Source organism: Athene noctua, chromosome 2 (assembly GCF_965140245.1).
Source record: "Athene noctua chromosome 2, bAthNoc1.hap1.1, whole genome shotgun sequence".
In the NCBI taxonomy this organism is placed as follows: domain Eukaryota; kingdom Metazoa; phylum Chordata; class Aves; order Strigiformes; family Strigidae; genus Athene; species Athene noctua.
In genome coordinates this window covers 44245755-44259320 of record NC_134038.1, presented here as the reverse complement: position 1 = coordinate 44259320, position 13566 = coordinate 44245755, and the positions used below count along the sequence as shown (strand labels likewise).

Below are 13566 nucleotides of genomic sequence, written 5' to 3'. Positions count from 1 at the left end.
CTTTAACAGAATGCTTACACAAATTATTTTCTTCAGTCATTGTAATTAAAAGTTTAGGTGATTCTTCTAATTGTAATTACTTCCAGTTACTACATTTCAACCAAAATTGGTAGAAGCAGCAAAGTATGTTTTATCTGAAATGGAAAGTGTTTCCCATCAAGACTTTGTCTTTGCATCCTACTGCCATAATTCTGCTCATCTGAATGAAAAAAAATCCAGGGAAGGTCTGTTTGCCTTAAGTGGTCTTTAGACTTACCTCTAAAGAACAAAAGTTCTCAGGCAATGCAGGGTTCTTTCCATTCTCTACAACCCTGTGGTAAAAGGAAACAAGTCAAAGTCCTCTATTGTCATGTGTCTGAAATCCTGTAAAAAGGATTCCCTATAGGTTTCAGTCACCCTAAAAATCAAGCCAAAGATCCATGAAAGTGAAATTACACATGCCTATACACTACAACAGCAGATAAACACTTCCACAAAAGGTAACTATTATCTTGCTTACCAAAAATTAGTAACCAAGAGCATTATCTCCAATTCATACACCTCCAACTAAAACATCAGTAAAACTACTAGATTAACCAGTTCACGATTTCAGATTTTAAAACCTGTAATTGGAACAGTTAACTTCACTGTAAGGGAGACTTTGATATTTTATGGCAATTTCTCTCCTTTCATTAGACAGCTGATTATTGCATTCTATTTTAATATTGGTCATTTTCACTGACTGCATCTTTTGGACATTTATCCACACAGTTCACAACATTATATACTCAAAAAATATTTATTTCATCAACATAAGTTATTCTGGAAATCATAGCTTAAGGCCTTTTTCTCCAGTACTGTTTTCACTAGCTCTTTGCTCTGACATTAAAAGCAGGTTTGGACAAGTCAGATGACAGAATTTACTGTCAAAAAAAAAAATTTACTGAGAAGCTGACACCACAGCCAGGGAATCAAACCATGGTACAAATTAAGTAACTTCAACTAGTTTCCAAGCCACCCAAGTTGTCTTCTCCTGGTGAATTTTCTAAAAGCTTGATCTAACAGTTCCAGTTACAAAGGCCAACCAAAACAAATGCTGTATATCTTTTAGTACACCTTAGGGTAAACTAAAGCCTACTCCATTTTAACACCACCCCGCTCAATTTCTTCAAAAAATAAGATTGATGGCTAATCCAAGTTACAAAGAAGTCTGGACTCCTGTGGAAGAGGTAGAAGTGTGTCTGGCTATTAGACTAATACTTTAGTCAAAAACAATGAATAGCATTAACACAATTGTTAAACATTACAACATCTTAAAGAACGTTAAAATTTTCAAGTAACTTTTCCAGAGGGTGTCAAAGCAGCTTTCTAGTAGAAGTGAAAGAGCATTTCTCTAAATAGTAGATATGTAGCTTTCAGGAAGCATGACTAAACTTCTTGGCTTATGTATTATGAAGTGTTTGAAACTAAACCAAGAATGATCTAGGTACTGCAAGTATAGCCATGGCTTTAGGCAATCAAATGAAATGACCACATTTTCTCATCCTCACTCCCATTCCTGAAAGAAAAACTGACCAGAATTGACAGTTTGATGACATTATCACATGAAATGTGAAACATACCCACTAATAAAAAGTCCACGTTTCCAATATCCTCCTTCTGGGACAAATGACCCAGGAACTTCAGTTAGATCAAAAAAAAAAAAAATCCTTTCCTGAAGGCTAAACTACCAGAAATTATTTTAAGCAGTTGTGTTAAAAGACCAGAAGACTAGACAAGATTCACACAATGTAGTTTATTGTACAATGCACTGTGTCAAGAAGAGCTTGTCTTCTAAACTGGTGCGTACATAACTTTTTGCAAACACTCTGTGCACCTCACTGACCACATACTTAAGCTCAAAGCCAAAACTACTGGAAGAGAGGTGGGAAACCAGGCTGATTGTAAAAAGGCAAGCTATAACCCTTCAGGCACAGACATCTCAAAGGTAAATTTTTAGTCAAAGAGAAACCAGGATACTGAAGACATAAAGCGAAAACAGGCTTAGAAAGTTGCTTTAACAGATTTAAGAGACAGACAGCAGATGCAACAAACACTGACCAAAAAGGATCTGATAGAAAAAGTTTAGAAAAAAGATATTGTGCCACATAAAACAAAACCTATGCCAAGAATTTCAGTTTAATTGGTAAAGAAACAAGTTAAGGTAACAGACATAGCTTCTTTAAAGCTTCTAATCTTTATACGGTGAATTCTACATAAGGAAATCTCAGGTAATCAACAGTAACTTAAGACAATCTGCATAGATGTTAAAATCATTAAACCAAAAATAAAGCATAAATTGAGGTATCTTGATATAATAATCACAGTACTGTTGAAAACCAAACAGGAGATATTAAGTTTCCTACAGGAATGGTTTTTGGTTAGGAGGCACTGAAATCTAAAAAGGCTACATATAAGCTATTGAAATTAGTTTCAATTGGGAAAAAAAAATAATAGATGCTTTTACATATACCTATACCCAATACATATATGGACAAAAGGCTGTAAGAATGTCAGGGCCTCCACTTTGAACTAAAAGATTACTTTTATTTATAACTGAATAATAACTACGAATATCTGAAGATTATGGCAGAAAAAGAGAATGCAGGAAGCTAAAGTAGAATTTAAATCAATAATGGTCAATTTTAGGCAAGAAACAATGGAGAGGAAATAAAAGCATGGATTAATAAAAATACTTGTTATTGTGAAAAAAAACATTGAAGACCATTTATCAGTGTATACAAAGTTAGATCAGAAAAATATAGATCGGACATATCTGTCCACCTTTCTCCACAAATAAGGTTCAAAATAAGGTAAGGTAAAAAAACCCCACCTTTCATACAGTTCTACAGCATAGGTGCCAAGTAGTATACAGTTCTAGTAAGAGATGCCAAAAAACTGGATTAAATTCAACAGTTTTTGGGTGAGAAACAAGACAGAAATAAGCCTCCCCATCCTGAAATACACACAATCTTCTACACGAATTTGTCTACTACTAAAGTAGACATAGGGCATGAAGTACAAGTGATAACCAAGAGTTCTTGCCCAGTAAGTTAGCTGCATCTTCTAAGCAATTTTTGCTGTTTCATATTAAGTCTGATTTTAAAATCATACTGTATATCCTCTAGGCAGAATAGATACCAAATTAAACAGAAACTGGTAGCTATCAAATATTCTACCCTATTTTTATGTAGTTACACATCACTTACTGTTGACAAGAATAGACAAGACTTTCTATCATGAGCAATGATTTAGATTTTAACTTTTATTTTCCTAATACAAAACATTTTTATCATGTATGAGTACATGTATTAATAGTAACACTAATTATTTGAATTAATTATTCAAATGATTAACTGAATAACCCTAAATAATTACAACAGGCAAAAACTCCCCATTAAGTACTGCCACTCTGCTTTCCTGCTAAAGCAGGTTACTGTCTCTCTAACAAAGAGACAAAAAGTTTTGATCATTATAAGGCAGATTTTTCATGGCCATTTTGCAGGAATTTTCTCATATAGTATTCTCAGTGTGGCTTTGGATGCATCAGTCTTGTAACTACAGAGGTTCAGAGCCTTTCTATTTCTCCTGAGATCTTAATCAATTTTGAGAAGGATTAATATCTCATGTTCCCTCTTCCTCCCACCCAAGAGACTTATGGTGAACCTTGAAGATTTATGTTCTAACCACACTCCTAGTCCTTCCTCAGTTTCTTCTGAATTACTGCTCAATATGCTTCAAGCAGGCATGACAAAATATTGCTTTATACAATACCGCAAAGCTCCTTTATACAGTTTTCACACCTTGGTACATCCAAAGTCACGACAGCCTATTTACTAATCCTCCACCACACACGATGGTTTTGTTGTTCCCCTGAGCTCCCAGAGTAGTACCCAATGCATTTTCACAGACTGAAACAGAACGCTTGGTTTTTAAAGATTTAAAATCTTGGATAAAATTAACTGTGGCTGTAAAGGTGTATCAGATTTAGGAGTAATCCCTATCTGTTTAATTTTTATAAAAATGTCTATGTTTTTCACAAAATATTCTATTATTTTAGCACTTTTACAAGGAGGAAAGAACTGGAAGAAGAAGAGAACAGAGAATAATCTTTTTCAAGATAAATCTGCAGGCTAAAAATAAAACCTCCATTTTACTTAGATCCATGTTTAAAGACCTTTAAATACTAAATTCCTCCCCCCATCCCGTAATAACATTAATAGGTGCCATCAAGTATGGCAAGCTTTATTTTCTTCTTGCAAATCACCTCAGCATCACTCTCTCTAAACTTTTCAGTCTAGCTAAGTATTATAGCTCCAGTTGGCCAATAAAAGCTGTACTCTACATATAGTATTTGCGAAATATGGGCTTCCCTTACAGAAGGCTTGCCACCAGAACGAGCCAGTAAAGATCCAAATAATTAATTTAAAAACAGAAACGCTACAATAAGTTTACTTGCTCTGCATATTAACACACCTTTCAAAAATCAAGGGGGAAGAGAAGGTAGCACTAACAACTCTTTTCAACTTTAAGTAGGATTTTTTTTTTTATAAAACTCCTGGTATACAAGAAGTTCACTCCCAAGTAATTAAATATGTTTTATCAGTGTATATTCACTTCACTAGACCAAAATCAAAATTGACAATCTTTATGACCACAAAACCAGAGATGGAATGAAGAAGATAAAATATCAACAGTGAGAAAAGTGAGACTGGGTACCACCACCTCTCACTTCCATTATCCTAAGCAAAACACAAACATGAATACTATACTAATTACTACAGTCACCCTTTCATATCAAATCATTGTTAAGCATCTAACAGGTATCAGTCTTGCTGACTATTCCAGCATCCTCTTAACATCTCACAAAGACTGCTTTTAAAGCACTTTCAGTTTCAGCTGCTAAAACCGGAATCCTCACACTCTTCAAGGAGCACGAATTAAAGCCTCCCACTCCTAGCTGAATTCACATTGATATCCACTCTTTTCCATATGACAGTCATACAGTTCAAAGATCCCTAATAACTAAAGTCCTATTTACTAAGTCATCATCAATTGTCAACAGTGGTAGAGCCTTAAATCAGACAGTATGTCACAGGCTAACTTCCCCCACTCCTGACAGGTCAGGAGGCCAACAGGGAAAACAAAAAAACCACACCCTGTACTTTGTATTAGACATCACTTTCCTCTGAATTTAGCTGTACAGTATTAAAAAACAGCCACTTAAAGTGCTAAATATTCTTTTGGTCTGCATGAAAATTGTCACAAACTAAGAAACTTTTATAACAAGACAACATGAAAAAACATATATTACTATTAATTTTGTGCTAAGTGCTACAAACAACTATTCCCAGCTGTTGGAAGTTTAAATAATCTTGAGACATGAAAATTATTTAACGCATTTAAATGTAAAATTTGAAAAAGAAAAATGAGGGAGGTATTTCCTAACATGAAGAAATCAGTCCAGCTACTGAATGCATTGTGTCACTCTCTTGACCACACAGCCATGTATGCAACACTTGGTATCTTACTGACCACGTTTCAGGGTACTAGTTCCTCCTATCAAAATAATAAAGTAGTAATCAAATTGGATTGCTGACAGGTCTGCTTTCTATGCAAGTAAAAGCCAGCACTCAAAGACCTGAATTTTAGAAAAAGAAGCTTAGTTTTATTATTTCCTCACCAATTGTTTAGACATGTAAGATGAAACAGAAGGTTGGCAAGGTGCTTTTAAATTTGCACTGCTAACTTTCTACTAGGGTTAACAATGCTTCCAAAGTAACTTTTCTGTTTTCAGGTTCAGGCAGACTGAAGACACTGAAAATAAGGCAGAGCATTAAGGCATGGGTCCAAAACAACCAGACTGCTTTTATTTTGCAAATGCTGTAAACATACATATCCATAAAGCTGTATTACAATATGCTTTTGAAAGAGGCTTTGAACATGCTAAAGAAGCAAGCACATTTCAATACCTACCTTGAAACTTCAGGACAAAGACTCTGAAGAATACATCATCATTAATATGTCATTCTTACTGTCTTTTGAACAAACTATTTCATAACAACTTATATCAAGCTTCCCCTATGACACATAAAAAAGTTATTTTCCTTTGGTGTACAAATACAATAAGAATTTACTTACCACAGCAAGTTGTGTCCGTGATGCTACCGTATGAAACACTGCAGGCATCATGAGAGATTCTTCTACTTTCAATTCCATCTCATTCTCTGCTGAAAATGTGGTTTTGGGGATAGCTGGTGGACGTTCACACAAGATCATTTCTTTGTTGAATAAAAAAATTGGGTTGGTATCCTACACTCAAAAAGAAAATTAAACCAAACACTGAGTAAAGGCAACACACTGCTGTTCAATCATCAATTATCTCATCACGTGGGTTAGAGGTCTTAAGAACATGTTAAATCTATTTGTATAAGATGAATACATAAACATCTTTTTCTCAAACTAAGGAAGTCCAGAAAACAGTATACTACTAAAAGCTCCTTAGTAACACATCTTTTCTTCCCCTATAAACAACAGTTTAGACTAAGAATGCAGCATGCACTTACTGTTCCAGCACTGTAACTACACACTCTTCTGTCTGGTGCCATGCACTCTCCTCCATTGACAACCAGGACTTGGTGCTGAATGGCAATCTTATATTTTGTTTGAATTGCATGTTTCAGATCAGCCACACTAGAAAAAAATTGGAAAGATGACACTATTAGCATATTTGTGTCTCTAATTTTACATATTCCTATAATAGACAGATGACTTGTCCATGTCAAAAGAGAACTTTTTTCAAAGAACTATTACTTTTTAGAATAAAAATACAGAATGCACAATGACATACTTTAAAAAAGGTTTCTAAGTGCTGTAATGTGTTGCATTTTGGATATCCTAATAAACTAACAGCTAAAAGACAGCCTCTGCATTACTGGCAAATCAGCAATCTTCTTCCAAGATCTGATAGAATGCTGAAATTCTAGATTAAGTCACATCAAGCATTTAGGATAAAAACTGTGAGAGTCATATTGTGTTCTTTGAACATAAATTTTATGGACAAACAGCTGACTTACTGAAACCCTAGAAGACAACAAGGCTTATTAACGCTTCATTAATGCGTAAACACAGTTTTACCTATCAACTACAATTTACTGTACATGACATGCAGCATCACACTTAACATCAGGAAATTAATCCATATATGCGCAACATATTCATATAAGTGTAACAGACACTTTTAATGCAGAAACAGTATATCAATAAACCACCCCTGTTTTCATTCACTATCTTTGTACCTTTAAATCTGGGTGATGACATCTTTACATTACTGCTTATTTTAGACAGTTATAGACTTCATCTTGAAGACACAGGCAAACAGCAAACTAAACAAGAATTTACTAGTATGATACAGTAACTGACCCAAACTATAACACACTGGGGTAGTGCCTGTGCAAAGGTTTTTTAATAAAGGTTCAGAGTATCAAGTGAATAATCAGTCAGTATCAACGGTTTTGATGTAACTGGCAGGAAGCATAACAATGTTACTGGCCACACAATACTTGAAAAATAAAGATCAGTTACCTATTCACTACAAACATCTCATGCGCACAAGCTTGCACTTACTAGCTGCATTTCATTAAGCATTCTCCATGGTCTTTGGGAAGATAGCTTGGCCTGTCCATGTACAAGATGACAGGCAAAGAACCCAAGGAAGTTATTCTTGCTATAAAGAGCAAGTCTATAATACACAGATACACAAAATAAGAAGTTAAACTGTTGAACTGAAGAGTGTTGGATTTTGTGTGGTTCAGCCATTGGAAAGCTTCTTTCCCAAAAAACTATCCAACCGAGCAAAAAGTCAGCCTATACCAGACTATTAGGTGTCTGGTCTGGCAATTCAGATGCTGTACCTCACTCAGCATGATTTAGGAACAAAATGTCTCAATGTACCAAACAGCATACAGGGCTGCTGACAAATCTGCAGGTGACCCAGAAGGTCCAGAATGGCCAAGATGAAACACTATTTCATGTTCAATAAAACCTTGAGTGTCAGTGGAGCTTTGCAGAAGAGCATATAAAAACACTCAGTGTAGACAGTCTTAGGGCTCTTCCATCCCAAAGAAGTTTCAAAATCCAAATTTGAGTCATGAAAATTACAGACAGGAATTCAGAGGAAAGGAAACAGTGGATGTGAGCACCAAATCCATGGTAGAAGTCTTTCAGGCACAATTACTTGCAACTCATTCATCACTGATAAAATATGGAGAGAGCAGATAGCTTGGTTCTTCCTAACTCCAAGGTACGTGGCCTATCATGATATTATACACAATTTACTTATTAGATCAGTCCCACATGAGAATAAGCAAAAAGGATACAATATAATCCAGAATATCTAGACCTTACTAAAAGCTTCTTTACATTTGCAAGATGCTTTTAATGTGCAGAGAAAAAAATACAAACAGCAAAGCTATTGGGACTTAACTGTAAGACCGCCCATATTTCAGGGCAGGCGGGCATTCAGAAGTTCATGTTTTACATATAAAATCCTGCAAAGCATTTTGAAGCCTTACAACATAGGACAGAACCAACTTTTACCCACCCTGGACACAAGACAAAAACGTCTATGCCAGTTCTTTAACATTCAGTATAAAAATACCACAGAGAACACATTCTTTTCAGGGTGAGTACATACTGACAGGAGAAAGAACAATCTGCAGAATTTCTTCCTATGATGCCAGTCAGTAAAAAAAAACCTTTTACAGAGTAATCCTAAACAAAAACACCATCCAATAAAAGATCTCAGGAGATCAGGAGTCATTCTGACAGTGTTTCCAAAGAGCACCAAACATAACACCAGACTCAGCTAAAAGGAGGTCACCCTCTCTCACTGCCCCAGAAGGTAAATAACCTCTCCACTCTTTCACAGGACCTCAAACACACACAGTCACCTGCAAGGCACTGAAAACGCTAATCCAGATTTAAAAAAAAACAAACCCTCCCTCAAATACATTAAAACCTAGAGAGTGACTTCATGGACATACTAAAAAACAACTGAGTATCATCTCTCCAGAACTCAATACACAAGAAGTACTTACACCTTTTTAAAGTTTAAAAACCAAATAATACAGAATTAAATTACTTTCTTACTTTTGTACAGCAAGTTCTGTATCAAAGGTAAGGGTAGTTCCAGTGTTGACCAGAAATACATATAGCTTCATGATGATTTCTTTAGGTTTCTGAAGTTTGTAACTTCCACCGCTAAAATCATTTAGAAACTGAAAGAAAAAAAAATAATCAAGTGTTATTTTCACACGAAAGAAATACATGCTTTTGAAAAAATACTTTTAGATACATAGTGGGTGAATACATCAGCTCTCACATTCCACAGTTCTTTAACCATTAATAAACATACAGATGCTCCTCTGACTAGCAACATGGGCAAGATAAGCCTCTGCCTATGCAGATGGTTAGAAGGACATGAAAATATATACTGAGAACTGAAGAAAAAAAAAAAAAAGATTACTTCAGCTGCAGAGGCCACCATCTTAGATCATTACCTGGCTTTTCTCAACCATGAAATGCATTTTTGAAGCCTCAGATACATTTATTTCCAGATATTTTTTCTAGATTTTACAAACAGCAGCATGATCTATGCTGTAAGCATCCACTCCTCAACTTATACCTGCAAAGTCCATCTGCTCACTACTACCCCTATCCATAGTTTTTTTCACTGAGACATATAGAAGCATTAGCAAAACATAAGAAAATAGCTAAGATAATGTAGGTTTTCTTTTTGTATCTCTCCATAGTTAAGTAATAGTTTTTTAAAAATACTTTCCTCTGTTTTCAGCACTAGCTACTTTCTTCACCCATAACAGCAAATAAGGAGTAATCAGGAAAGTGCAGTCCAACACATTGGACCCATCTTCAGTCCTGTGCCCTACAAGCATCTGGATGAGTGACTATAAGCATGTGCTTTTCCAGTGTACATAACAGATTAAAAACATTGAACCGCTTTGCAAAACACTGAGATTTAATCTGAGATTTTATCACCGAAATACTCCATAGTTCTGAGACTTTTTCTCTTCTCCACAGGACCTCAGAAGTTTATGAATAATTTCCTCAACACTAACAAAGACTACTACTAACACTACTGCTGCAGAAGTAAAACTAACACTACAGTCACTAATGACCTGACATTTTTTTTTATGTGGAAGGAGTTACGAAAAGTTAAGCTGTAAAAGTTTTAGTCACTAAGCAATATTCTTATATGATTACAAAAATGACTTTTTGGATTAAATTAACAGGAAATGGAAGAAGTCCCTCTTTCCTTGAAATATGAACAGGACACACACAAGGTCTATACAGCTAATTGTACTCTTCCAAAATGACTCTGTATTTGCATTTATCTCTTTGTCTACACTAAGAACAACTGACAAACCACAGAGAAAAAAAATAACAAAACCACCATTAAATTGGGGAGTGTGGGAGAGATTTTACCAGTCTAATAATTCCATAAAGTCAAAAAAGCTTTCTTTCAAGACAGTGGCTTTTTACACACTTTTCAAGCATTAATTATAGTACATAAACTAGTTAAAACATGCATTTTATTAACAAGGCTTCAGAAACAGAGCCGTATCAAATAAAAAAGACCCAGTTAAATAATTTGATCTGAACTGAGTTTTATTGTCCTTACACTTGAACTCTACTGTACTCAGTGGCATCAATTCCAATTTATATTGGAAAAAGAAGAATACAAACAAAGTTATTAGATAGACAAAAACTGCAGAACACCAAGAAGTCACTAGAAATAATTTATTACTAAATTCTTTGGCCTAGGTTTCAGAATTAATCTGTATTACATACAAAAAGACTTATTTTCACAAACAGTATATTTGTGACTGTGGTCCAGGTAGAATTAAAAACAAATGTTAAATAAAACAACGCTTAAAGAAAAAAACATGGAGCAAAAAAAGTTATTTTCCACCTAACCTGAGTAAAATGCTTGTATAGCATCACATTTATATGAAAACTACCCTTTCCAAACTGAAGCGATATTTAAGAGATAATCTGTCTGGAAACCTCATACAGTGAAATTTTAATCAAACATTTACACCTCCATACCTTAACACTAACTATTTAAAACATAAAAAGAAAAAAATATTATCAAGACCAAAAATATTTATGACAGCATCTGCCACACATGCTTGAGCAGTCTCAAACTTTCAAACTTTTTAACTTCAAGGAAAGAAAGAATTACCTTCAGGCACTACACAAAGCTAACACCTTCAAATTCAAGGGGAGAATAAATGTGCACATTCGCTTTACTTGATTTTTGGCAACAGAGTAGCATGGCTGTTCAAAGCCAGAGAAGATCTGCAAAGAAAAGAATGAAATTACAGGTATTATTAAAATGTCAGGATTTTATGGTCATCATTGCATCTAACCCAGAAATCAGTATATGTCAACGTCAGAAAGAATAATTTTGTGGTAGTATTTTTTTATTTTAATTAACAGTGCTACCCAGTTACAAGTCTGCTCAAAACTGCTACATACCTGAATATTTTTGCTTTTAAGTTTGGTTTAAAATAACTGCTAGTGGTATCCTTTAGTATTTACGAGGCAAATCTAGTTCACTTAAAAGAACTGCCTGTATTTTGATTAACTGGAAGTATTTTTCAGAACTAGTGCAGAATGCCAGTACAATGATGCTAAGAGCAACAGAGAGCGCCATAACAAAATGCAATTTATCTAAGAAAATCCAGTGTAAAAAGGCACACATGCTACTGCTGTTGCATGAACAGTCTTGTGCTACAGATGTATCCAACAGATTCCTTCTGGAATCAGCATCACCTTCCTTACCTGAAACAAGGTAACCTTATTTGTTAAGCCATTCACCTACTTTCAAAACATCTGTTAGATATTTTTTTGTTGTTGTTTTAGTTTTAAATAAACTGAAGATGTTACCCTTCCCAGCTCCTTGTCACCGCCATCCTTGCCAGAGACTTCCTCTCCCAGAGCTGCTGTTTAAACTACAATGCAAACTACAACAATCAAAATGAGCCAGATCAGCAAAAGTGGTCTTTTTAGACTACCTTAGTTCATTTTAACTGTTGTCATTTAAGTAGTAGTACCAAAGGAGAAGGAGATCTTGGCAAGAAAGGCGGTGATGAGCAGTTGGGTGCCGGGCAGTCAGATAAGTGCACTATCAAACCCCTAACTGCAAACAAACATTATTTCTATCATGTTAATGCCCTAGCAAGCTTTCTGAGAAGATGATCAGGCACTATAAAGGGTGATAATCCATTACTAAAAATAGGTTTGCTGAAGCCTAAAAGCTGTTAGAACATGTAAATCATTTGATAGAACTCACGCTACTAACAGTAAATCAAAAACACTTAACCCCAAACTTGAAAACCTTATAATAAAGGAAACAAATATACAAGCAGTACATGTATTTTACGTGCATGGAACAGATAACACTTTGTTAGGCTGTTATTTCAGCCATTATCTTCTTCCTTCCTGTCTACTCCCTCTTTACTCCTATGCAAAATGCATACACACCATCTTGTCAGAAAAGTGCAATAGAAGGCAAAAAAAGCAATGTGTTTAAGTACCATCACTGGAAAATCAGTAACTGAAGTGTCCTCTTCCAGCTTAGCCATCAGCAGCCAGTAGTTTTACTTGAGCAAAATAAATTTCTGAATACCTGCTTTAGATCTAAGTAACGCACATTAACATGCATAACAAGAAACTACTGAAACACTTCTGCCACAAAGTACAATCACAACACCATCATCTCTATTCTAATTCTTTTCTAAGTGTTGTTTTTTTCACCCAACATTCCAACAAACAATCCTGGGGGAACACAACTACACAAACACAGGCAGCACAAATTTGCATTAGGTTACTCTTTAAAGAAAAAAAAAAATTAAAAGTAGAATTCACCCACTCCCAAGGTTGCCACAAATTTCAGTGAGTACTTCAGGAACAGAGGAATTGCATGAAGGTAGGTTTCAGAGAATTTGTGATTTTAACACCAAGCTCTCCTGCAGATTCACTGCTGCCCAATAAAGGCAGGCTGTGCAACCCTCCCTTCAGCAGGAACTATGTCGAGTGCCTCTCTCCAGCATCTTTACAACACTAAAAGATACTGCATTTTGAGAGCTCTCCCTAGTCTTGCGTATCCAGACAATATTTGGCTGAGTATGGCCAACAAAGTCCAAGACTAAAGGGAGAGATGCATGAAAACTGGTCACTGCTAGACTAAATCTCTTTTCCCTCACAGGTTAGGTTACAACAATTACAAAATTTGACAGCTACTGAAGACAGAGCTGCTAACTATGTAGTCAGGCAACTGTAACAAAGTGGCTAACTCACCCAGATTATTTGTTTGAACTGTGTGTCCTGCAGCATTAGATTTGTGCTACCAAATAAACTAGATAATTCAAATTATGGGATGGAAGATTGTATTATCAAGAACCATTCTGAATTACCAATAACACCATTTAAAAAATACCTGAAAATTCGAGAAGAAAATTTCTG

At 35.3% G+C, this 13566-nt stretch overlaps 1 protein-coding gene across 2 annotated transcripts in view; it reads right to left on the bottom strand.

Moving 5' to 3' along the window:
- The window catches only part of RB1CC1 (RB1 inducible coiled-coil 1), a 76626-nt gene that overhangs the window by 52980 nt on the left and 10080 nt on the right, over nucleotides 1-13566 (bottom strand). For both annotated transcript variants that reach the window (XM_074898961.1, XM_074898962.1), the window contains exons 2-5: nucleotides 11282-11397; nucleotides 9169-9296; nucleotides 6585-6711; nucleotides 6160-6330 (exon numbers count right to left, since the gene is read on the bottom strand). In XM_074898961.1, coding sequence (XP_074755062.1) covers nucleotides 6160-6330; nucleotides 6585-6711; nucleotides 9169-9239 — 369 coding nt within the window. In that variant the 5' untranslated portion in view covers nucleotides 9240-9296; nucleotides 11282-11397. The remainder of the gene's footprint in view (nucleotides 1-6159; nucleotides 6331-6584; nucleotides 6712-9168; nucleotides 9297-11281; nucleotides 11398-13566) is intronic.